General features: G+C 43.3%; 1 protein-coding gene across 1 annotated transcript; it reads left to right on the top strand.

Moving 5' to 3' along the window:
• The first annotated feature begins 24,567 nt into the window (after nt 1-24,567).
• Nucleotides 24,568-26,028, top strand: LOC147707859 (uncharacterized). Its single transcript, XM_086925683.1, has one exon. It carries the CDS (start codon nt 24,568-24,570, stop codon nt 26,026-26,028), a length of 1,461 nt encoding a protein of 486 aa, XP_086781809.1.
• The last annotated feature ends 657 nt before the right edge of the window (nt 26,029-26,685 follow it).

Raw genomic sequence — 26,685 nt, 5'->3', positions numbered from 1 at the left:
TATGAAGTAAAGTGCGTACAGTAAAAGAAGTATTATGAAATAATACTGTAAAAGCATTTGTATGGTTTCCTAGCCATAAGATACTTAAAATAGATAAAATACATACAATGATAAATAATGACTAAAAGTGCTCAACTGGTGCATCTAAAATACGCCTACCCCGGTGTACCTAACCTAGGTCTAGTACTAGGGAAAAAGTAAGTGAGGTGTAGTTTAAGTTAAATAGTTTCTGCCAAGAATCTATCCAAGAATTCTCTAAGGGTCTAATCAGCTCCGTACCTTGGTTATAGAATGAAGGAGGTCTTGTATCTCTCTCTCAGGACTCGATCTCCCAGTAACCCGCAAGGGTAGCAGGGAAAAACTGGAGCTGGATTTCTCGGCAGGAGAAAAGACAGCGTCTCTCTCAGTGCGTCAGCAGGAGGGTCAGCTTCCTTCGGCACTCGCATACAGCAGGGCGTCGGGCAAGTAGTTAGTCGATCTGCTCCAAAACCACTGTGTGTTTGCTAGGGCAGATGCTGGTATATTTATACCTGGAAGGTGCCGAGTTTGACGTAAGGGTGAACATAATAACGTCACGAAGAACTAGAAGTTCTTTACACACTCCAGGAGTTCTGGGACAAATCAATACTGAAGCAGGGGGAAGTCCCGTACTGCTGAAGGCTGGTTGTCTTCAAGAACTCGTTGTACTCTAGGAGCTTAGTGGAAGTAGCCATGCCGTATTTGGATTGCATCGGCTGTGCCTAAATATGGTTATGATTCTTATGCCTATATAAGGATATGATAAGTTATACCTATATATGGGCATGAATTGGGAAAATTACACTAGAGCCCTAGATACGTTACAACACCCACTCCACGTAGAATGTCCATCTTTACTAAATACTAAGCAGTTATAACATTTCTAAGCATGTGTTTACAATCCCACCCCAAAAAATACATAAAATGCATTTGAAATGGTTTGTACACGAAAAATGAGTATTGTACTGTACGTTTTCTAAGCAGTGGTATCATTCAAATAATGCATATAGTTTTACATTTGAAATGCTTGCTGAATGATTCACGAAGTTTACATTTATGAAATGGCTCTTAATACAGAAGAGAAGGTCGAGACCATTTCATCACAGATTTATCTAAAAATACTGTACATGTGTTAGAGGCTAATTTCAAAATATTGTCTCTAGGAATCAAAAAATAGAAATCTTGTTCTCTAAGAATAGTTCTACATTAAGCAGATTACTCTGTGCAAAAAAAAGGTAAATATTTTGGTATTGAGAAAAAATAATTTCGTTGTAGTAAAAAATAGTTCCAAATTCTAGAAGTTCTGTTTATCAAACCTGAAGGCCGAAATCAAAATTCAGGGAACGCTGTGTGCTTGTTTCTCAAGAGTTATTCTCTTTGTTAGGAGAAAACATTAACTCAGATAGGCTGGCAAAGAATTCGTCTACCACAGTAGGTGAAAGTTGGGCCATTTCCGAAAAAGTGGAAATAGTGCATATGTGAGATGCATTACCGTCAGGGTTATCTGGATCAGCAATGTTCACAGAAGGTTGTACCTGTGTGCCGCTTTCATCTCGTACCTCACCGCCACCTAGTTGTAATGGTGAGGTCTCAACGAATGCCGTCATCAGAATTGGTAGCCGCATGGACAACACGTTGCATGAGCCATTACAGAACCAAGCAAAGTATCGACATCCATAGGTACTGCTGATGGGAGTGAGAGACAGATGTCTAACACGCATCTTCTCCGCAGAGCAGTCATCGTATAACAGGTAAGATGCAATCTTGCCAGATTGGTCTGAATGATAGAAACCATGTGGTATTGAGATCTCTTAGACGAGCAAAGCCGAGGACATGTGTTATCCAATTTCGGTACCGCAGTGCCTGGATCGCTTGTTTCATGGTAACCTGGGTATCGCTGGTGACTGGACTTGCCATATCTGAGCAGAAGGAACAAAAATAGAATTATTGCTACTAGTCCCAAAATGAGAGGCAGACCGCCGAACACAGAGTGCACGAAATTCGGGAAAATGCTCAAGTCTGCTTCAAAGGGTGCTAACAGTCCTGAAAAAAATGTCTTAAATACATGTGCGATGCCACTGGTATCTGACATGTTTAAAATTTGACCTAACATTTCTACGAAATGTACGGGGCAATTTGTTGATAATAATGTATGTATCTCTGCTAAGGTCCTTGCAACTTGCAGATCATACGTTTCTCTAGACGAGGTCAAAAGCACAGTTTTTTGTTGAAGAATGGCTTTCATTCTGCTTAATGTATCAATTCGAATAGAAGAGATATTCAATTAAGGCCAAATCATTGCCTCCTTGTCTAGTTTGCTGTTTGGATACAATACTTGCATACAACAAGTGACCCTGGATGTAACACTGACGAGATAGGGCGTTCCTGGCAACATGCCACAACAGCTGTGGTCACTTAACATAACGTAGCTATTGTTGGAAAGCTGCCTGAAAACAGGTTTTATTTGTGTTGCTGGAGTGCCGTGCAAGTGGCAAGAAAGATCATTAGATGAACCCTCACAGGCTCCATGTAAATTAATTTCTTGACATAGAAGTGTACCACTTAGTGATTTTTCACAATTGTTTCTACTAAGAAATAGCTCTTTGTTACCCCCACTCCAACATCTACGTGTGTAAGGTAAATTCCAGGTCGACTTAATGTATCCTTTACCCAACCTTTCATACAGGCCCGCTGGTATATCCTGTAGGCAGTATTGAAACTGGAATGTCGTTATTGGTATTGTTATGGTACCATGTATTATCCATTCAATGACAGGCCTCTCGGAAACTGTTAATGGTAATCTTTCTAGTTTTTCAATGCTCAGTACCGTATAGTCTGCTCCTTTTTGTGCCAAAGAGATTTGTTTATCTGTAAAGTTAAAGATAGAAAATAATGACGTTGTGTTGATTAGACGCCAAGGCACGTAGCCTGAACGCAGATTTTGTAACGTCCAGCCTAACTGTACAATAGAACGTAATTGGGACTGGCCATGTTGTAACATTAGCATATCCTGTTCTATTATCTCAATAGCAGATGATACAATGCTGTCCAAAGAATAAATTCTGGAGGACAGAGTCGTTAACCCATTGTCCACTACAGACAGCGATTTTTCCAAATTAATATGATCAATTTCTCGTATTTTTTCAGCAGTTTCAATTTGCATTATTTTCCAAGCTTCGTTGTAAGCAGCATATATACCGGATTTTATGAAACGTTTTTGACGCTGTTTGTGAGGTCCCAATAAGAAATTTCGCAAGTCAGCACCTTCTTTAAGTAAAGTCAAGTGTTGCTTAATTTCAGGTAGTGTGGATTCCTGTAGGCACTCGAGGCATAGTTTTCCTACACTGTATGTTGTTATTATCCCTGGATGTTGTCTCTGGGAATATCTTGGGTCTGGCCTGTTCTGTTTGAACCCCTGTGTTTTGTCCAGTAATCTATCTTGACAGTTATTAGTGTCTGTGGGCCAGATCAACCATTTTTTCCAATCAGGATTAGTTCTGTTTTGGTGTAAAATATGGGACACGTCTAACCCCTCATCTGTAGTGCTATTTCTATCAGGCATAGGTTTTGGTATAGGCGGGTTGTTTAAATCTTTTATCTTAGCTAGGCCGAGACAGGTTGTTTGTTTAATGGTGTCATTCAGGAACATTATTTGTTCTGGGATCGTGCAGGCTCTGAATAAGGATTCTAATCCCTGTACTTGCCAATCTTTTGAACCCCAGATTGTTTTTGTTTCAATGTTATCTTTCCAGAATTCAAAACCAAATGTAGATAGTTTTTCATAAAATTTTGCAGAATATATCTGTTTTGTATTGGTTAACATATTTTTGATTCCTGTCTTATTCACATTTTTGAAATAAAACGTTTCTGGATCTGCGACATTAAACCCTGAGAAGTATGGAAATTTCTCATAAAATGTTTTCGAGCTGCCTTTTGGCGGTGTTGGACAATGTTCCCATTGATTATAAGTAAAAACATTTCTAGGTTTTGCAGATTTATGCAAATAGTGGTGCCCAAAATGATTAAAGCAATACATTTCTTCATAATCAGATGAACCTTCTAAATATTCAGGATTTGTAAACTTTGCTGACATTTCTAAATCAGACATCATATTTTTAATAGTCTCAAAGTCCCAATCATCAGAGAAAATGCTTGGTGAGACAAAGTCACTTAATGAAACCTTGAACTGATGTGGATACTTCAAGAGTTCAACCGGGCCATAGATATCATAATCAGTAGCGTCCCATGCTATTCCACCAGGTATCGGAATGGCTGTGATGTTTACTCTTTTTTCAGCATGAGATGACTAGTGAGGTTTCAGGACCAAGTTGATGTTCTGGCTTGCTGTGCCCATTGTACTGTATTTTCCATCAATCATTCTTCCCAAGCTTAAAACTAAAATGAGCCAGAGCAGGAGGAAAAGTACACCTAACACAATCCACAATTCAATCCATGGTGAAATCAGATATATTTCTCCCAGCTGATGAAAGAGTTCTGTTATTTTTTCTTTGAGTGTCTTGTTTGCTGGCTTTTTTTCATGTTCACTAGGATCTTCAGAAAAGTCATCGAAATTGATGAAATAGCCAGAGGCAGTTCTGTCAATTATTGGAATCGCACCAGGATTGTTATTAATCTTTGTAGTTGCTTCTTCCTTTTTCATATTAGTATAGTCCGAGGCTACATCATTGTAGACAGGTGTTTCTTGACAAACTGTTGCAATTTGGGTTTCAAGAGGCACAAGTTCCATGGCTTTGTTGCATAGTCCTTCTTTATTCACTGTAGGTTTATCAAATGTGATTAGTCTTTCAGTTTGAACCTCTTGAATTGTAGCAAGGTTTGGTCTTCTGCTACATCTTGGGAGTCCACTGGGCCTACTACTTATTATTGGCCACATGGTTGTGGTTTTACCAGGTCGATTGATACAACTCTGTTCTCCTTTTTACCAGCACGGGGCGGTAGTACTACTGATCTTGTTCCGTTGATTGCTAAGACAGGTACTGCTTTTCTGTAAGAAGGCCCAAATTCCTTCTTCACCGCGATCTTTTCTCTGACCAGATCCCCAATCTTTGGAATCCAGACAGGTCTTGCTGGGACAGGTGGTTTTTCTTCAGTGGTCGTTGGCTTCAGCTTTGTGTTACTCAGACTTCTTCTTGTGTCATTTAAGTCCTGTAAAACAGCCAAACGATCTTTGATATCAAAGGTTTTTTGTTCCACCACGGAAGTCTGACTATTGAGGTCTTCGATTAGCATTCTAGTACCAAACAAAAGTTCATACGGAGTGATTCCACACAGAGAATTTCTTGGCAGATTTTTAAGACTACGTTGGACACTTATTAGATGTTTGGCCCACCCATCACCCAAACCTAATACCCTCGCTGTTATAGATTGCTTTATGCCACGGTTTTTTCTTTCCACTACCGCATTACCCTCAGGATCGAAGGGACTAGAGTACCGCAATGCAATGCCCAAGCTGGCCATGGCCTCCTTGTAAGCTCGAGAGCTAAACGCAGAACCGTGGTCAGTATGTAGAGTGCCGCTTGCGTATGTGCCGATAAAGACTCGCAAATCTTTTATAACAGTTCTGGCATCAGCCGAGCGCTGGGGCCACATCCAAATGAATCTTGTCCTAGTAGTTGTGGAGCCGCATCCGTCCGTAGGGACGTCTGCGTGTAGACAGTCTAATGCTATCTAACAGAGGTGTCTGGGCTGGACTGACTGTGCTATTGTCAATTGCCTGGTCTGGTTCATGACTGCGATGTCTGTTGCAATTCTCACAATCCATTGCAAAGTTATAAATTTGCACGCTCATTCCCGGCCACCAGTACTTTAGTTGTAATTATTTTAGGGAAGTTAAAATCCCTTGGTGCCTCAGACCTTCTCCCATGTGTGCTTCTTCAAATGAGTAAGCCCTCTGTTTCCTGTTTGGAATTACTCTGTCCCCCACTCCAGGGATTTGAGCAAAAGGAACGGAGTTTGCATCAATTATGTATGTATTTCCGAGTGGATAATTTAGAGGTAACGCTGCATAATTGCCTTCCATTGAGGCTTTTACTGCTAGTAGCGTTTCACCGTCTATTCTTTTTTTAGAACGCTTATTTGTAGCTACGGAAGCCGTGTGGACGGCTGCCTTTGCGGCTTCATCAGCCAATGAATTCCCTGCAACGTGAACGCCATCACGTTGATGACTCAGTGTATGGATCACGTGAGTCTTTTGTAGTTCTTTCTGTAAAAGAACTACATGTTCCCAAAGCTTTTTGTGCTTGATTGTGCCACCTTTCGCATCTTTGAAACCGTTTTGAACCCAGTTCTGCAAGTATTCATTGTAAGACTGGACACAGTAATACGAATCGCACACTATTAGTGTGGGGAATTCGCGATCGGCATTTTCAAGCGCCATCTTTAAAGCCTGCAGTTCAGCTCGCTGAGCTGTAAAGTTTCTGAGTGATTGAGTTTTAGAGACTATTGGTCTGAATTTACCTATGCGCCAGCGACCTTTTACAATCGCGCACGCAGCACTATATACTTGTTTTTCCACAATCCAATGTTGCGAAGATCCATCTGTGTAGATTACACAGACGTACTGTTCAAGAGGCAGAATTTCGGTCGGCAGAGGACATTCGTACTTGTATTGGAGAAATTCTTAATTTTTAAGCTAGGGTCAAAAACTTATTCAACGTCTGTTGCAGCAAGAGATTTAAACCATTGTATCCATCTTGGATGTAAAGCTTTAGCATTTGGAATGCTCGCTCTTGTCACTGCCTCTAAGGCAGGTACAGGTGTAACGACCGATATGCGTTTTCCCAGTGCGAGGGCTCTTTCTTTTGCTATAGCAGTTTGAACCGCTGTGAGAATTTTCTCAGTTGAAGTGAATTTTATTTCAGCTTGTGTGTACAAGTGTGATTTGTAAGCTATTGGCACCGTTTCACCTTCGTTATAGGTCAGGTACGTGAATCCGCATCTTCCTGGGATGACTCGGATTACAAGGTTGCGTTCGTTTACGCGTGTTTGCAGCTTTGTTTTAGCTAACATGTCTGTTTGTATTGAACGTAAATTTCTGTGTGTTTCTGAGTCCAATTAGTTTGTTTGAAATCAGGTTTTATTAATTCGTAGAGAGGTTTAACCCTCTTCTACATAATTCAGAACGTAAGTTCTTCCAAAATTCAGGAAACCTAGAATTGATTGTACGTTTTTCAGCGTTTTTGGTGCTTGGAGCAGTGCACATTTCTCTAAGAAATTGGCTGCTAGGCTTTTCCCTTCACTTGATAACTCATATCCTAGAAATAGGACAGTGGGGTGGGCAATCCGTGATTTTTTTAAGTTGAATTTGTACCCTTCAGATGCGAACCCAAGTATAATGGTGTTCACTCTTTTCAAGTGCCTGTCCAAATCATCGTCTGTTAGATAGATGTCATCGACATAAGATAATGCCTCATCATCATACATTTGTAGTAACTCTGTTACTCTGGCTGAAAATAATCCTGGGCTATTCTTGAATCCCTGGGGGAGACGGCAAAATTGCCTCTGGGCCCCCATACTTGAGAAAGCGGTCAAATACCTGCTTTCTGGTGCAATGTTTTGACAGAAGAAACCATTTGAAATATCTAATGTCGTTTTATATTTTTTGTGCACAATGTTATTCATCAGTGCTGCACTGTGTGAATTTTGTACTGCAAATGTTTTGCAACAAGAGTTTAAGTGTCTGTATTCCAATACTAGACGATATGAATTGTCTGGTTTGGGGACAGGAAACAAAGGATTGTTCATTTGTGAGGTGCATGTTTCAATCACCCCCAGGTACTCACGTTGACCTAAGATCTCCCTGACTTGTTTTTTAGCTTCTTGCTTAACAGGATACTGCCTTTGTGCAGTAGGTTGATTTTTTAACTGGATTTTATGGTGAGGGGATTCCTCATCCCATCCTACATGATTTTTACTGCCCATTTTCTTGCAAATGTGTATTTTTTATGAATTGGAATATGATTTGAGAAGGCAGGCATAATAATTTATTCGCCATGTGGGCACTCCCTAACAAATTCTGGTGGGCATTCTTTCTCAGCTAGAAGAATATCATAGCCTTTAGAAAGCCTTTAGATAGTTTCTCCCAAAAGAGAGTTCTTATTTTCCTAGTTATGTCCCCTTCTATACGCAATGTTATTTCATATAATTTATGGGGTACACTGACTCTGGTATCTGCAGTTTCCACCTGAATGTATTCATTCGTGTCCACTGTTTCCAGAAGATTCATCAGGATCTTGCGAGCTATGGTCACTTCTGCTGCGCTGTCTAGCACTGTTTGGGCCCACTCCCCGTTCTTGAGTTGTGTCCTCAGGATCCTCGGCATGTTTTATCTTTATGCTTGCTACCTTCTTTTTGGGAAATTGAGATTTTTTACTTTGGTGAGCGGGTTCCTTGGACTTGACGCGCTCTTCTTTATGTTCTGACTGTCCTCTTCTGTCCGATTTCTGCGAGGAAGTCTGAAAAGATTGAGAGGGACGTGTATCAATATCTTGATATCTGTCAGGTTTTTTCAAATTATCCCTATTTCTGAGGTTATATCTTTTCTCAGAGGGCTCCCATTGTGGAGACCTACCCCCCGTTCTGGAGATCGATCTCTCCGTTGGGGAGACCTTTCACTGGACTGAAACTGTTTTTCTCTGGGAGTGGGCTGTTTATTACCCTCCCACCTCTTTTTAGGAATTATTAAATTATTTTTAATGAAAGTCTTTTCAGGATTTTCTGTTAGTTGTGGTTTTAGTGGTTTCCCACCCTAACTATCTCTACCTAATTCTTCATAGGATTTTTCAATTATTCTGGCAAGTTCAAAAGGTTGTTCTGCTATTTCTGTTTCTTTTAATTTTTGGCGGATCGCCACTGATGCTGCTTCTCCTTTTATGTTGGCTAGTAGTATAGCCGAGACTTGTTTAAAATCTTTCAGTAATTTCATACCTAGATTAAAAGCAGGCTCAGGACCGTATTCATTTTGAATCTGTCTTAGTACGTCTGGTATAACCGCCATAGACGGAACACCATGTGTTTGTGTGTAGATTGAAGCAAAGACTGTTCCCAAAGTGTCACAGTCCTTCACATGTGGTGCGATCCCCATTGGTAAGCAGATTGTCAGAATTCTGTGTTTTTCATGAGGTGTACTATCAGGGAATACTGCCTCTATTTGAGTAATCTTTTGAGCCAGCCAGAACGGAATTTGTTCCCGTTTTGCGGGTAACTTACCAATGACTGATTGTATAGTCTGTGGTGTAATTTTGTTTGTATTCCCCTGGTGAGGGGTGTGCTGTGGAATTTTTATAGCAGGTTGGACCGTTAAAGTCCGCATGACATATTGGACTGACTGTCTATGTATTTTAATTAATTGTTTTAGTTGAACTAACAGTTCTCTGTCTGACATTTCTTCAATGTCAGGATGTGGTGTATAGCTGGCTAGAACCGGCCATGTGGCTCCTGGTCTACCTAGTGGACCGAGCCTGTTAATGTGATTTTGATGTTTTAGGGCGCCATTAAACCAGAGCTGATGCTCCTGGAAAGTTAGTGGAATTTAGACGTCCTCAAAATGAACGTATTCCGCTGGAGTTCCCTCTGCTTTGTAGTAGTGGAACTCGTGTGTTACAGCATTTGCTGCTGGAAACGTTATCCATGAATAGAATACCTCTGTCTGCCGAGGTTGTATGACGATCCGTCGCGTGCAACGTCCTCGCGGGCGTTCGCATCGCGGACAATACATCGCAATGGCCCTTACATCGGCCATTTTGTCATCGCACGACGTTGCGCCGCAAATGCGGCCGTGGGACAGGATCGGGTGTCACATCGGCAACATAACATCGCACGACATGACAACGCGATGTTTCACATCAGTTCCAAATCTGGGGGGTGGGGGGGGAATATATCGTGTTGCCCACCGTGTCTTCCGCCATTTGTGCCTGTGTCCTTATCCTGTGGACTGCCTTTGGAACCGGTAAGTGTCCAGTATGCTCCTGCTTACTCTTTTTATTCTCTACTCATTCCGTGCTCTACACTGAATGAAGCGTGAACGGGCTGTGTAAGTATTTGTTCTCTTTGGTTAGCTTCCTAGCATATGGGAGACAACAAAGCTCGTAGAAAACGTTGAAATAACGAAGGCAAACGTGAGGTAATGGAGGACCCAAAGACCACTCGAAGTATATTGTATTACAGAGATAGTCCGACAAAAGAAAGCGAGTGCTACCTTTCCTTTTCAAACAAATTATTTATATTCACTGTACGTTTTTTTATGGCGATTTTAAGTTATTTTAACACACAAACGATACTGTTGTTGCATTGCATTTGTCGTACAATATATTTTGGTTCACTCTGGACTGATTCGCATTTATTAAACGCTGACATTTAATGACCTGCCTATACTGTTCACTACAGGCCATCTATGCATATGTTTTTTTTTACATTTTCTCGATACTGATGGTTTATGCTCACTTCCCTTTAAAAATAAAACGAATTCAGTTGGGTTGGCAATGTTTTTCTATTTAGTTGTAGTGAAGCGCTTGTTTAATTTCACTGCATTTTAGAAGAACACAACGTGGACAAAGGCAACGCTTAGAAGATCAATTTGAAATGCCGAATTTATGTAAATTTGACACTTATGCTCGTGCACTAGTAACATTTCTTCTGATGAAAAACAAATAGGCCACGGTTCCTGCTTTATTTATAAGTATAACCCCGATTGTAAATGTTTTGTAAAAATGTGATTAGAATAGCGCTGGTTTTCCCTCAGCTTTGTATGTGATTTGGGCACCCTTAGTAGCCTGTGATATCTGTTTTATGTTTAAATTCAGAGACACTGCGGTATGCGACATTTGGATAACGTGGTATTTCGTTGTGCCACCGCAGTAGTAAGTCATTCAGGTAGCGTTCTTGGCTTGTAGTATTCCACCCATCCCACCCACCCGGCCATCCACCCATCCCACCCACCCACCCATCCATCCCACCCAGCCAACCACCCACATCCATCCATCCCATCCCACTCCACCCACCCATCCATCCACCCATCTCATCCCACCCATCCATCCATTAATCCACCATCACCCATCCCACCCATCCATCCATTAATCCACCAACACCCACCCATCCCACCCACCCATCCATCCACCCATCCCATCCTCTCACCCATCCCATCCCATCCCACCCTCCCACCCACCCACCCATCCATTAATCCACCATCACCCATCCACCCATCCCACCCACCCACCCGCCCATCCAACCCACCCACCCACCCATACCACCCAGCCAACCACCCACATCCATCCAATCCATCCATCCCATCCCACCCACCCACCCAGCCACCCACCCATCCACCCATCAGATGACGATCTTTATTAAATATGATGCATGAATTTGACGTGAGTATCTTTAAAGAAATGCCCTAAATTGCGTTGCATTTCTTAACTTTAATAAAGACAATTTCCATTTTATGAACACAATTCCGCATATGCGCACAATTCCGCTGGCATATGCGCTGCTCTAGTGTTTAATAATGCAATCTATGTTCAATGTACTAGCAAAAGTGTCTTCTTAAATAAACAATACACTTGTTTCAATAAACTAAATGCGATTCTGCAGTCAAAAGTCTCTTAAATAAACAAATGGCCGGTAAAGAAAAGCACCAAACAAAAAGCGATTCTTGTAAAGTAAAGTGTGTGCTTGCAAAAGTGTCTTAAATAAACCAGGCCCTTAATGTAAAGTATGCCGGTATTTTTCATATAATAATGCAATGTAGGTTCAATGTACTTAAAAAAAATTAATTTCCATTTTATGAACACAATTCATCTTGCTATGAGTGGAGGCTCGAACCTTGTCTGACCGCACCAAAGTCTGGCAACCTATCCGTCAGCCCACATGTTATTGTAATTATGGACGCTGTAATTGGCACATGGTGTTGCTGTAAAGTAAAGTGTGTGCTCGCAAAAGTGTCTTATATAAACCAGCCCCAAAATGTAAAGTATGCCGGTATTTTTGATATCAGTTAAGTGTGTGCTCGCAAAAGTGTCTTAAATAAACCATGCCCCTTATTGTAAAGAATAATTGCGGTCGCAAAAGTCTCTTTTTCAATAAACAAGACACTTAATGTTACAATTAATAAACAATGAAACAAATGCCCGGTAAAGAAATGCCATAAACAAAATGCTATTCTGTGTCTGTGTGAAAAGTCTCCGGTATTTTTTCAGTAAAGTGTGTGCCGGAATAATTGCGCTCGCAAAAGTCTCTTCTCCTTAAATAAAGAAAATGTTTTGTATGCCGGTATTTAACCATGCCCCTTATTGTAAAGTATGCCGGAATAATTGCGCTCGCAAAAGTCTATTTAACCATGCCCCTTATTGTAAAGTATGCCGGAATAATTGCGCTCGCAAAAGTCTATTTTTAAATAAACAAGACACTTAATGTTGAAGAAATGCCTTAAATAAACAAAATGTTTCGAGTTCCGATGTAATGGTTAACGATGTACGAGGAAATGCGATGCACTTGCATGCGTCCTGCTGCCATGCGATGTATTGTCGTGCACGAAGTAACAGCAGCGATGCACTGTCAGCGCGATGCGATATATCCGCTGTAAGTGGTGCTTCCCGTCTGCCGATATTCATGTGCCTCTACCACAAATATGACTGTACCATCTCTCGATGATACTCCACTATTTATTAGTTTGTAAGTTACACTCTTTCTTACATTTACCGGGATGATCTTGGCTCAAAACTAGGGGCACCGACGGACAGAGCGGGGCCTCATTCTCCCGGTTGCCGGGTGAGGTGAGATCTTCACCCACATAAAGCTGGGAAGAAGACATGTCCCTCTTCCTCCAGCGGACATTGGAGCACAAAGTTCCTGGTAGATATGTAACTTCTCCTTAGTACATCTTATGTTATTCCTCATTTCACAAAGTACTTTTCGGTCGCAGTAGCTATACCATATCTAAGGTCCTGAAGAAAGCCGGGGTAGTCCCCCTACAGGCTGAAACATGTCGACCGCTATGCACAGCGCAAGAAGGTAGTCCCATTGTATAACTACTTGGCGCGTTTTTAACTCTTGACACCGAGATTTCTGTTCGAACATTTCCTGAGTCTTGGTAGTCAATTTTATTCACCACAATCACTTAAGCACTGCACTTCATTCACATTTTCTTTTGAGGAACATTATGGCCTGAGCACCGATATCCATTCCCGGCATGATGTAGTCGGGTTTGATATCTAGTGATCAACAATCCCCACATGATGAAATTCCACCATAAGGGTGGGCTGAGGGGAATTGTTTTGGCTCTTGTTACTCAACAGCATACGGTCACACATGCACCCAAGGGTCTCACATTTACCAGTTTAGCTACCCACCATTCCCAGACCTGGTCTGCTCTATTGTGTGTTTTGTATCTTTGCAGTAGGGGAGCGAGCAGTCAGGTCGTTAAATATTCCCCTTTGAGCCTCTTGTGTTTTTTAATACAATTTATAGCCCTAGCTGCAGATAAAATTTTGAGCAAGTCAGTGTACTCCAGAAAATATAAGATCACTCCCCTCGGTTTTCTTACTGCAGAAGGAGATGACAAATGTGATGCCGGACCCAACCGATGGGCCATTTGAATATTGAGGAAAGTGTCATCCGGCAATTTGAGGATCTTTGGGATGAAGGATTTAAAGAAGACAATTGGGTCTGACCCTTCCGTTCCATCAGGGAGACCGTAAATGCGAAGATTATTTCTCCTATTCCTATTTTCCACATTTTTGATGTGCTTATGTAGCGCTGAGACCTGGGAACATAAGAAGTCTACTTTGGAGGTTGAAGAATTTAAGGAGTCAACATTTTGTTCCAGAGCTGTAACGCGTTCTTCTACGTTTGACCAGCTATCAGTGAGGATTTTCAGCTTGGAGTTGTTTTCTTCAATAAACGGATGCAAAGCCTGAATTTCTTCTAGTAGCAGGTCCATTGTGACTGAAGTAGTTTGTTTAGGGGGAGAAGGAGGGTCCTTCTTCAGCCGCTTACCCGTCAATTTGGTGACTCCAGAGGATAACGTTGTATTAGATGCCGACGCACCTCTAGGTGAAGTGCTTGTTGAGTCCTCCATGGAGAGACAACTGTAGCGAGAACTGGAGCGAATTGCAAATCCGCCCATTGAAGACTTAAGTTGAGAAAGGTCTTTAGTTAATCTTCCCATAAATTGAAACAAAGTTGTAGATGGAAGCCCAATGAAAGTAAATAAGCAACTTGAAATATCTCAGTATTTAGCTCTGTAGTAAAAAAAACAGCTAGATATGTAAGCGGCAAGATGGAGTGCATCCAAACACAATGGTCATGACTTTATAAACACGCCTCAATAGATATCACAAAAAAATAGGAAAGAGCAATCATAAAGGTGCAAACTACACTAAAGTATCCAGGAAAGGTTCACATGAGTTGTATGAAGCCAGCTTTATTTCATGAAGAGAGGCAGACAAAGATGTCTCAACAGTATAGCCGTCATTTGCTTAAGGACATCATGTGCAAGGAGGAAAAAGTCATCTTATATATTAGCAAGTATGATGCCCTGACTGTAAGGGGGAAAGGCTCCAGTGCAAGACAGCCTTGTAATGTGGAAGAGAAGAGAGAGAAAAAATCGCACTGAGGTGATTTTATTGGCAGGGCTTCACAAAATGGTGGCTATTGAATAAGTGGGTCGCCTCACAACGTGGAAACAGAGCAAAATGTAGCTGCAGGTCTCATAATGTAATGTTAGATCGTCTTTGCAGTATTATGGGATGTCCAACAATCATATGCAGCGTTACAGGGTTTTGAACGTTCACCGGCGTTAAAACATCTCAGCTGGCAAACTGGACGTAATCTGTCTGCGAGAGCGCACAAAATGGCGGTCACTACCGGAATGAAGCCGCATCGCAGCCCGTAAGCAAAAGTTAAAAGAAAAGTGCCTACAAGTCTCCAGTTAGCATGGAAAGGGATTCCCTCGGCGCAACACATCTTTCGGCAATTGGTCTTCCGTCTCCGCGCCAGAACCTCCAGGATTCACAGCATTCAGGCCGCCTCCAATCCCGTCGACTCGGGAGAGCTACGGGTCTGCCGCCATCACCATCGGGCATTAGCCACGCCCCCAACAAATATATACTTGATTATTGTGATTATGATTTCCTCTTTAGGATTTTGAGTTTTCTTTCCCTCTGATATGTTATTTTATTGCTATTGTCATGGATTTAAAGATTCAAGTTTTTGTGCTTGTCTCTTCATTGCTGTATCACGATGCATTTCTTTAGCTTTGCCCTCTAGATTAAGGTAATGTTTAGTTTTAAGTATTAGGATTGTACTCGTTGTCAAGGTTTGTCTAGTTCTTAACTGTTCTCAGGGGCGGCTCCTTTGTAATGCAGAGGATTGTAGCACCACTGGTCAGAGTCAGTAAGCGAAAAATAAAATGATAATAAAACAATATTATCATTTTATTTTTTGCTGACTGACTGAGCATGGGAGTCTTGGGCAGGGCCTGGCCAGACCATCACAGTGGGGAGGAGTGATGGGCTCTGAAAAATGTGCATATGGGTTTTCCAGCAGTCTTAGGACGGCCAAATAGGCATGCGCACTTAGGTTTCTTCCACTCACGTGTGTTGACAACCGGGTTGTAGAAAAGCCGCAGACTCCCTGTGCCTGAGGCGAGCACTCGACCAGCCCACTCAGGCCAATCCCCATACTGCTCTCATGCTTGGTATAGCATGAGAGCAGCCCCTGGATTGGGTGGGGAGCCTTTGTGGTTCAGTGACTGCCAAGAAGAGAGAAGCACTGAGCCGGTCGGCGGCGTCAACAACGTCAACGACAGGGCAGGTAAGATTTTTTTTAAAATTATTATTCCTATGTCCCTCTCTCCACCTGCCCCTCCATTTTAGTTTTGTGGCGGCCACACTGACTCTTCTGCTCTTCATTCTCTGAACATGATATTGCACAGGGACCCTTCTTATTTTTTCTGGTATTGGTACATGTCTCAGGCCAGTTTCAAGGCCCAACCTTGGTGTAGATTTTAAAAAGGTTTTCTTCTAGGAGGCCTAGTCTTGCACAACTATAGTGTCGAGGTTTGTTTCAAGATCCCATATTTAGCTTTCATGTCTTAAGTTGGCAGCCACTTTACTTTGACGTATGCATCTCAATTTTGGGTTTGTTTATTGCTGATCCAACTAATCTTCCTGTGGCCGTTTTTCTGAGATCACCAGCCTTAGGTGCCGGAAGTTATATGGTATTCCCAATTTGTTTCCACCTAGGGAGGAAAAATTATTTTATGCAGTGCTTTCATGGAGACAGGTTGCAAGACATTTGCTGTTTCTAACTTCAGTTTGAATTCATTTGGAGAGTGTCAAGCTGTTTTGCATGCATTACCAGTTGAGGCTAGTAAAACGCAGTTCTCTGCTTACAGAAAATTGGTAACTGGAAAGACCTTGGTTTTGGCAGTTCCCTCAGATGCCTCTCAAATCATAAAGATATTGACATTGAACAGTGCTATGGATGGGTCCAGAGGTGAAAGGAGCGCAAGGAAGGCCCTGTAATTAAAGCGCGAAAAGCCATGTTTTTAATGCCTTGCGAAACGGAAGGTAAGAATCTTGCCCGGTGATCGATAAGGGGAGAGAGTTCCAGAGCTTAGACGCAGCAACAGAAAAGGCTGTGTGTCCCCCCCCCCCCCCCCCCACCCCACCTAGCTCTCCTTAACCTAGGAACTATCAGCAAGTTTTTGCTGGCCGACCACAGATGTTTAGTAGGTACATATTGTGGGAAGAGCCGGTTAATGACTTCAGGGCCCAAGTTGTGAAGAGCCTTATGGACAAGACAGAGGGCCTTAAACAGAATTCTGTATCCCAAAGGGAGCCAGTGCAGCTTACAAATGGATGCCGCAGCAGACTGGAACTTGGGAACGTCCATAACAAGTCTGGCCGCAGCATTCACCACTTACAATGCCAACTTCATCTTATAACTACTTCTAATAACACACTTCTTTAAAGGTACAGCTGATGCAGCCTATTCAACAAAAAGGCACTACTACCAGCATTTATACTGTTGTAGCCCAAGTTGTTGCTTCATTATGAGTTTATGTTTCTATGACAGCTGGGGCAACACATTCAGTAGTGCCAAACGATTACATAACACTTTCCATAACAACATTTTAGACCTCCTGGCTTTGCTAATGCTTGTTTCTGCTTCCAGTAGGATCTACAGCTCACTTGGCATGCCACTGCTACAGAGTATACTTACTCGTACAGGACCGTAAGCCGAAAAGAAAGAGGATCCTTTCAGGACACCTTAATTCTTTCTCCCTAACCATGTACCCTCTCCCCTATCCCTGTTTTCTAGGAAACACCGGATGGTGGAAGTCCCTTCAGCCTTCAGCAGGAATGTGTTTCAGACTTTGAGGAAGGATGGAGCAAATTTTACATTCAAAATGGAAGCAGAGGAACGCCATTTTGACACTCTAAAGACCTAGCCCATGTGCTTCAACATTCAAGTATCTAAAGGGCCCCCACTGTGAAGCATACATGAGCACCGCTTACCTTTCACCCTCATGCGTTACAGATGTGCTCTTTGCACAATAGAGTCCCTGTGATGGAAATGGATTGCTTCACGCTGTATTCGTCTGTAGTCTATTGAATCTCTGTTAGTTGTCTCAGCTCGAGGCCTTGCCCCTTTAAATTTTCTTTCAATGCCTATTCAAGCCTGAAACACTGACAGTCGATCCTAAGTTCAACACAAAGAGCATTCATCATTCCATTCTCGCACCAAATCTAGAATAACATTTCTAGTGTCATGGAAAAGCAGAGTTTGTTTGTGTTGCAGTGTTTAACTCGAAAAGTTATTTGGGAGACTTCTTCAGGTATGCTTAACCTGTCACCAAGAGAGTCTATAAAAGGGTTTTCTGGCATGTTTTCTATCTTTTCGGGGCACGTAAGCACCATGCACGTGCTCTTATGCTTGCACTGGTACTGGCAGTGCAAGCCGGACCCCCAAGGGATAACTTATACATGCAAAATGGGCATGCAAGGTATTTGAACGTGTTGTTCCCCATTTTTTGCCTGGCACAATTTATCGATTTAGACTTGAAGACCTCTAAAGTGCAGAACATTTTAAGTTCCTGCTTTACAGTCATTAAACCTTATGCATTACCCATACACTTTGGACTATTCCTCTCTTCGGCCACAGCAGAGCCTCACCTGTAGTTTTAAAGGAAAACGACATTTCTCCTCTCCTTTCCCCATTTCTGGAACAATCCTTTTGACCACGCATATATTCAAACGCCTGCTAAATGCACATCTATTCGGGAGCAACTTAGGTCAACAGTGCATAGGGACCTCTCTGTATACTGGAGCGCTATATAGGAGCCCTCAGTCTGCCAGTGAGTGCCAGGAGAGCACTATTTCCATCAAGGGATTGGTATCCAGAAGGCCACCCTTGTTCCCTGGATCTGAATCCTGCACATGCATGGGACAGACCCCAATTTGGAGTTGGTCTCTATTGAAAGTGTGCCATGTTCTAATTACATAATGTTAGTTTGGCCACATTGTGGCACTTCGCAAAGAACTTTTTGGAATAATTTTGGGATTAGATACATTTTTAGAAAACATGGTAAGGCCCTACAACTCCTGGGCACACGTTATAGCACTAATTACCTCAGAGTTGATGGCTGGAAGGATCTCAGACTGTTGGGAGGGAATTGACAAAGAGGCTACTGAAGACTAGCAAGGAAGGACAGTGTTTGAGTAAGCGAGCATTCTGGTTCGCTCAGAGAGGGGGTTTGCAATGCAGGCAAGTCCTCACAAGTCGTAGTGGGTTGGACCTTAACACCTTCGGCTGAGACCCTGCTCTCCACCATGGAGAGAACATTTTGCTGCTTGCTTGTCTTCAGGACTGAAGGTGATATAAACAAACATGCGCATGGTCATTAGGTCTGGCTTAAAAATTAGTTGCGTCTTCAATCATTGATGGTTTGAGGCACTAAATAAATCGTCCCACATGCATTCACTAATCTTTTCTTTCACACATTCATCGATCCGCTCACTGATTCATTCTTACATTCATACACTTACTCAACCACAACAAAATACAAACACACACACACACTCAACAACATATGCATAGTGTGAATATGCTTCTAATAGCAAATAAAAATGAAGATAGCAGCAGGCGGATAACTTGCAATGCTTTTAGACATGGTGTATTGTTGTTTTAAAGTTACATTATGGCCGCCAGGTATAGAACTAACATGTTGGCCATCTTGAAATGGTAAAACAAACCGCTAGGTATAATGCCATTCTATGAGGGTTAACTGATTGAGAGGTAATGGCCGCACAGGATGTGGTGCAATGTGGATTAAATTAGCAGCAAAGCCACAGGCATGTTAGCACTACCTGAGGACCTGTAGCATGCTCTAAAACATGAAAATAAAAAGTCAATGAAAGAAGGGAAAGGAGAAAATGGAAAACTGATGGACTGGACTGAAAAGCATTAATTTTCAGGCAGATGCTTTTCAGGCGGATGTGCACTTGTCATTAGACAAATGCCATCTATCACAGTCTAGAAAGCCGATGGCTAAACTGGCTGACCCATTGCCCTGTGCTGTATTCTTTCATTAATGGAAGCAGAATGTAAATGACACTCATACAGACTGATTGCAGAAGAAGGCTGGCACAAAGCTTCTATATGGTGAAATTTATGCATATACATTTATATCTATGTATGTATGTACTTTTTAATAATTTTTAAATTGCAAGATCCTGGCCGACAACTAAGTCTCTTTAAATCCTGCCGAACAATACATTTCTCCTGACCCCATGTGCACTGCTACATGAATATATCAACAATTATTACACACATTTAAGTAAAACTCGACCATAAATGATTCATAATATACTTTTTGTATTTATTGATTCTTATGAAAAAGTCTTCGGTTTGCTATAAACTAATACGTAGTCCACTCATAACATTTCTAATAAATAGCGGTAATTTTGAAAATAATAAAAATTACCATTTTTCACTGTGTCATCATAACATATTGAAATTTCCAGGGTTAGAAACAAACGAATCTGTTGGCCCAATGCATTTCGGGATGCTCTCCCTTCTTCAGGGGACGGAAATTTTCACCAGCCTCATGTTTCTTAGGACATGATCCTCAAAAAGGCTTGAAAATTTGGTCCTTAAGTTTACTCCGACATTTTGAGAAAGCTTCTGACTTCTCTGGCATTCACAAGAATTTCAAGAATACGCCTGGGAAGATTTTTTGTCTCTTCAACATATTGTTCACTGTTATCACCATTCATCTCTAATATTTTATTCTTTAAATGAGTCTCCCGAAATCAGTTCCGTTAAATTAAAGTAGAATGGCCCCGTGTCCAAAGAAATCCTCCTTATACTGGACTGTGTATCTCTTAAAACAGGTATGAGCGAGTACGCTCTACCTTCGGCATTCTGTATTTCAGGTCCTTAAAACAACTAAGTCTGCCAGGACTTCTGCAGAGATTCTAGGGAGAATGATTACAGTGCAAATCTTCTATCCCTACGGTTTATCAAAGGTGTATTCAGCATCAAAATCCTTATCTACAAAGATGATCTGTGAAATGTTATGTTACTAAATACATGACTGTCGGCACAGTGCAATATAAATCGACCCTTAAAGGACATTTGGTTTTAACATATTTGTTTCATAATAAATGAATCTGGCGTACTGCCTTTGTTGTAACTTTTCATGATAATCAGATCTATGACATCTTAAATAGCTTTCCCAGTGAACCAATCAGGCCTATATATCTTTGACTTGTTACCAAAAAACAACTCAGGCATCCTGTACTGAGCATAAGCCTTCCTACCTGGCAAATACCAGGTATAATGTAATATAATTCCAAATATGTGCAAAATTACCACTGTCAAAACAACATAAAAACCTTAAAAAGTCCAATAAAAATGAACATAGTGTATATCTTCTATCCATAGTTTGCTTGAGTGGGCCACACAAAAGAAAATCCCTGCCTGCAACCGTACACTGTGAGAGTCCATGCACCAAAATACCTGTCTAATAGAAATATCACGGTATAATAAAAATCCATCTTGAAAGGCATATTGCCTTTCACACATGCTTAGGGGTGCCTGGGAGCTTCCTGTTCCGGTCGACGCGGAGGAGAGCCGTGGCGATAAGGTGGGTCTTTTTTTTTCTTTTTTTACACCCCCGCCTCACCACCCACGATCCATGCCAGCTGCCCTTGCCTTTGACCATGTACAGTACTTCCCTGCCTTTTAGCCAGTTTTGTTCTATGCAAATACTATATATTAACGTACACACACAAGAAGTACTGCATTTCTCATAACTTGTCATCATAAACAGATCAGACTTCTGACACTGAATATAACTTTTACCAATGAACCTATCAGGCCTATAGCCTTTATCATTGGCTTGTCACCATAACCAATTCAGTCCTACTGCTTTGAGCATATCCTTTCCCACAAGCTATCCATCAGGCACACATCCATAAAAATTACATATGTATACAACATTTTTGGGTAAACCTAAAACAAGGTCCTAAACCTCCTAAAGGGTCGAATAAGAATTGTCACCCTGCATATCTACTATCTGAAAGGTTTGTCTGAAGGGGTAAACCACCAAAACCCTTGCATACATTGATAATATGTGAGATTCCATACCTCAAAAAACCTTTCTGGAGGCTTTAACCCCTCCCATGCCCATGACGAGCTGAGCTCGTCATAAGCCACGGTGCTCCGGTACTCATGACGAGCTGAGCTCGTCATGGCCCGTGGAACGCTCGCACGCTGGGCTAATTCCCCTGCTGTGCTGAGCGTTCCATTAAACGGGCGTGGTCGTGACGAGCTCAGCTCGTCATGAGCACCAGAGCACCATGGCTCATGACGAGCTGAGCTTGTCATGAGCATGGGGGCGCTGTGTGCGCCCCCCTAACTCCCCGCCCCCCAGCACAGCAGTGGAATAGCCCCAGCAGCCAAGGGGTTAATGCAGAATAATAACAAATCGCCCTTAAGTGCCTATTGACTTTAAAATGATTTTCACAATAAATATGTCAGGCCTACTGTCTTTATCATAATTGTTATAACAAACAGATCAGGCCTATTACCTTAATCAGTGACTTGCCATAGCAACCGACTCAGCCCTGTTGTATTGAGAATAAGCCTTTCCAAAAGCCAAAAAGTGCGATACTGTTTTTCAGTGGAAGCATAAACCCTCTGCCCAATAAAATGTTGTACTTAGGGTAAGCAACATGGGTCAGAGCCTAGGCGGGAAACAGCCATCACAACGCAACTTTTACAACGCACTACCATTACAACAAAACTTTTACAACGCAACATCCATTACAACGCATGCTATTACAATGCATGCCATTACATCCCAGATACTATTACAACGCATGCCATTACAACGTAAGTATGGGTAAGTATTTTAATTAATTAATATTAATTTGAAATTATTTTTAATTAATTATTTGAATTATTTATATATTTTTTAATTATTTTAATATAAATTAATTTAATTTAGTACTTTTAACCCCTACACTATCCAACACTTACCCTACTATTACACCCCCTGGAGTTAGAATAGTAATTTTAACCCCTACACTATCCAACACTTACCCTACTATTACACCCCTCCGGGAGTTAGAATAATAATTTTAACCCCTACACTATCCAACACTTACCCTACTATTACACCCCCCTGGAGTTAGAATAGTAATTTTAACCCCTACACTATCCAACACTTACCCTACTATTACACCTCCCTGGAGTTAGAATAGAAATTTAAACCCCTACACTATCCAACACTTACCCTAATATTACAACCCCCAGGAGTTAGAATAGAAAATAAAATTATATTAAATACAATTAATAATTAATTTAAATTAAATAAAAAAAATATATTAAAAATAAATTAATATTAATAAAATGAAATACTTACCTATACTTACGTTGTAATGGTATGCGTTGTAATAGCATCTGGGATGTAATGCCATGCGTTGTAAAAGTTGTGTTGTGATGGTATTCGTTGTGAATGTATGCGTTGTAACGTCATACATTTGAAAAGGGGGGGCTCTTGGCCCCCCCGCCCGCATGGCGGCGCGGCGACCGTCCCCCTCCTCAGTGCTTCTCGGTGGAGGGGCGTGCCCTTCCAGGCGCGCCTCGCCACCGATTGGTTTGCGCCCCCCTTGACCCGGATGTCATTTTTGGGCTTCCGGGTCGGGGGGGGCGGGCTGCAGGAGGGGCTGGGTGGGGGCGTGTCCGCCCCACCTGGCCCCTTGGGAATAAAGAAGCGGGGAGCGCCCAGGAGACCCTCTTGTTCTCTGGACGCTCCCCCACAGAGTGTCGTGCCCCGCACTCGGGGCTTCTTGTTTTTCTTAATCGATTCGGTTTGTTTTCCAGGCTTCGAGGTACCGGAGTTCCAGGACTGCCGAGTGAGACGAGTGCTTGAGGTTCGGCATATTGACAGCATCGCGAGTCGACCAGGTTGCCAGGTTACGGAGCGGCTGGAGAGCGGGTTAGAGTGTATCGCGGTCGGTCCCGGCCAAAAGGTATTTTTCGGGGGGGGGGGGGAGCGCCGCATCGGAGATCCGTGTGTCAGCCGGCAAGTCTAATTTAAAGGCGTGCAGGTCCCTTTGTGTACACACGCGGATCCAGGCGGTACCGGCATTCGAACGGTTTCTCGTTCTAGGGCAGTGAGATTTCCCGCCACACAAACAGCGCGGGAAGGTTACCGTGCAGGTTCAAAGGTGCCTCAGTAACGCTTTTGTTTTCTCCGCGCCCAGGGCCACAATCATACGGAGTTAGGCGGGCTGTGTTTAGTACAGCTGCAACGGGAGGAAGCGAAGCAGGGTCGACCAGGGCAGGGCCTGGATGGGAGACCTGTAGGGGAGATTGGGCAATTTTCGTTGTTTTTACTGTGCGATGAACTCATTTTACAGAAAATTGTTAATTTATTTAAATACAATCTGTTCTCGGCTTAAGTGAAGTTTATTGTGCAATTTGGGGATGCTACAATTCGGTGTTTTAAATAACAAGAGAGGGGTGGCTTATTCAAAGCTATAACTTTATAGCGTCAAATTGAAGGCAGCCTCGTGGGTGGTTAATAGGGGGGTTCAGGCCTCCAATAAGTCAACCTGTCTGTTTTAACTCTGCTCATGCATTTTATTCCACGGTATTGATATTATCTTCTATTCCAGGCTATTAACAACAATACTGCTGCACTTCGCTCACAGCACGGGACGTAAGACGTTGCTGATCCAATACCGGCGGGCTACACGCAGGATTTATCGGTAAGAGGAGAGCGGGGGGCTAGCATTCCATAGCTTCTGGTTGCCGCCGGGTGGGTCTACGCTAGGTTTACTCACCCCTGACAAACCGGATAAGCCGGGGCGTTGCGGTTGCCGTTGCATGGTGCTTACAGCCCCCTGTACATCCTCCAGCTTGTGAAGGTACAAAGCGCACGGTCAGACGATATTAGGAGTGTAGGTCTGTGGCGTGCGAACCATGCCGGGGCCAAGGGGTGGAAAAAGGGGGGCTAGCATGGAGGCGATGATGCATGCCATGATGAGGGAAATGGCTCAAATTAACAAGAAGTTGGGAAAGATGGACGATCTAGAAGCTCGCATGAATGAGAGGTTTCCTGACCCCCCAGGCCCATCGGGCAGGACAGTGCGGGAGAGAACGGCACCCTTGCCGAGGGGGGATTTTGTTACCCCACCTAAGAAATCCAAGGCCAAAAAACCGCGGTACAATGCCCCTGCCCCTGTACCCTTAGTACCGGTGCCTGTACCCGCGGTACCAGTTCCCCTTACACCTCCGCCGGCAATCCCGGCGCCCGTGTCACCGGTGGCCCCTGCAGCACCAGCCCTTCCCGCAGCACCTACTCCTCCTGCGCCCGTGGGGCCGGTACCAGGCCCGAGTGGGCTACCATCACCTGCCCCCTTGCCTAATGCGCCAGGTCCTTCAGACACTACCCCTGGGGTTCCGGATGTGCCAGCTGGTAACCCGGACCCAGTCCCAGTTGAGTTGGAGTCACAGATAGCGGCATTATTGCCTTGGCTACGAAAAGGGGGTGTGTGTCTTCCCTCAGCCGACCATGCGGCTGAAGCAGTTAAACTGGTAGAAAAAATTAAGGCTGCAACAGCGGCTGATAGTATTGCGGTGCCCATATCTTCTTCACTTACAGGTTCCAGTCCAGCCCAGCCAAGTGGAGATAGTGTGCCACCAACACAGGCGCCCGTGAATGGTAAGGAGGTGGCGCTGCCCCTTTTGGGGGACGGCATAGTGCCATCCAGGAGTGAAAACTTGGGGCAACATGTGTCTCAGGCAGTGAAGGAAATGATTTGGGCGGGGAAGTATGTATACATTTATTCCTTGTTGTTAGACAATAGGGAGATGGAACAGGCTAAGTTAATGAAGGAATGGATGCATCCAAGTGAATGGAGGGCACAATTCTCCAGGTTCAAGGTAGAGGAAACTTTGAAGAATTGGATCAGGGCCTTTGCCGTTCTTTCCGCGATTACGGCCGAACGGCCCCCAAATATCCAGGCAGCTATGTCTTGCTACATGAGTAGGATTGTGAGGTGGAGCGATCAGTATGCCGGCGATGCCTGGAAGGAGTATGATATTAATTTTAGGAAGGCCAAAGAGTTTGATGCATCATTAGCGTGGGACAGGGTGGATTCCTTGTCATGGCACCAGCAGATCTCAGGGGACACGGCCCCTACACAGTCTACCAGTGCTGCCAGGGTGTTCTCCGCCAGGCCCCAACAGCCCTTTCGGTCACACCAGGGGAATGAGGTCCCCGGGAAGAATAAGGGGGGGGGGTCAGAGAGAAAAGGGGTGTGTTGGGACTTTAATAAGCGCTCCTGCTCAAGGCCCCAGGGCACCTGTAAATTTAGACATGCGTGTTTAATCTGTGGTCACCCGTCCCACCCCGAGACAAAGTGTAGGAACAAGCAAGGTAACCACGGTCACAGGGGAAGGGGGAAGCCTGAGTAACTCAGTCCAGCTGGCCCCTCCAACGCCAGTAGACGTTTTTGCAATGATCCCCTGGTTGAATAGATACCCTGATCGCACAGCGGCCACTCTACTGCAGGAAGGTTTGTTGAAAAAGGTAGGGCTAGAACCTTTCTCGAGATTTGCCCGGCGCTAACCGCCCTTGTACCATTCAAATTTACCAAGCAATGAGGCAGGCGCCGGAGACCAGAAGGCAGGAAACAGAAGGTTTATTCCGACGGAGCAGAACACATCAGATCAGACAACAAGGTATCGTCTCGAGGTGCTCTAACAGCCTCTCGGAGGCCTGGCCTCTTATACACTGGTTTATGGCATGTGACCTTTCTTTATTACAATCAGAACATTGTGACATAAAGGAAAAGACATCCCTGTAATTCTCGTGTCAATCCCACCCCCATGTATCCCCACAATAGAGGTCCTCAACCTGCTGATAAGAGGAGGGGGTCATCACGCAGCTGAGTGTTCCGTCGAGTCTTAGGATGTGTGCGCCTGATCAAATCACAGGGGGTGGGGAGGCCTGGATCAATAGAGGGTCCTTTGAAGGAGAGCGACCTCGTGCAATAAGGGGCAGTAAATGATATCTGCCGGCTTAGGCGATGGCCTCAGACCTGTGTGGACAGCTGGACACGGGGGAAGGGG

Source organism: Lissotriton vulgaris, chromosome 6 (genome assembly GCF_964263255.1).
Source record: "Lissotriton vulgaris chromosome 6, aLisVul1.2, whole genome shotgun sequence".
Classification (NCBI taxonomy): domain Eukaryota; kingdom Metazoa; phylum Chordata; class Amphibia; order Caudata; family Salamandridae; genus Lissotriton; species Lissotriton vulgaris.
Note: the sequence above shows the minus strand (reverse complement) of the source record. Positions and strands in the feature narration are given on the sequence as shown.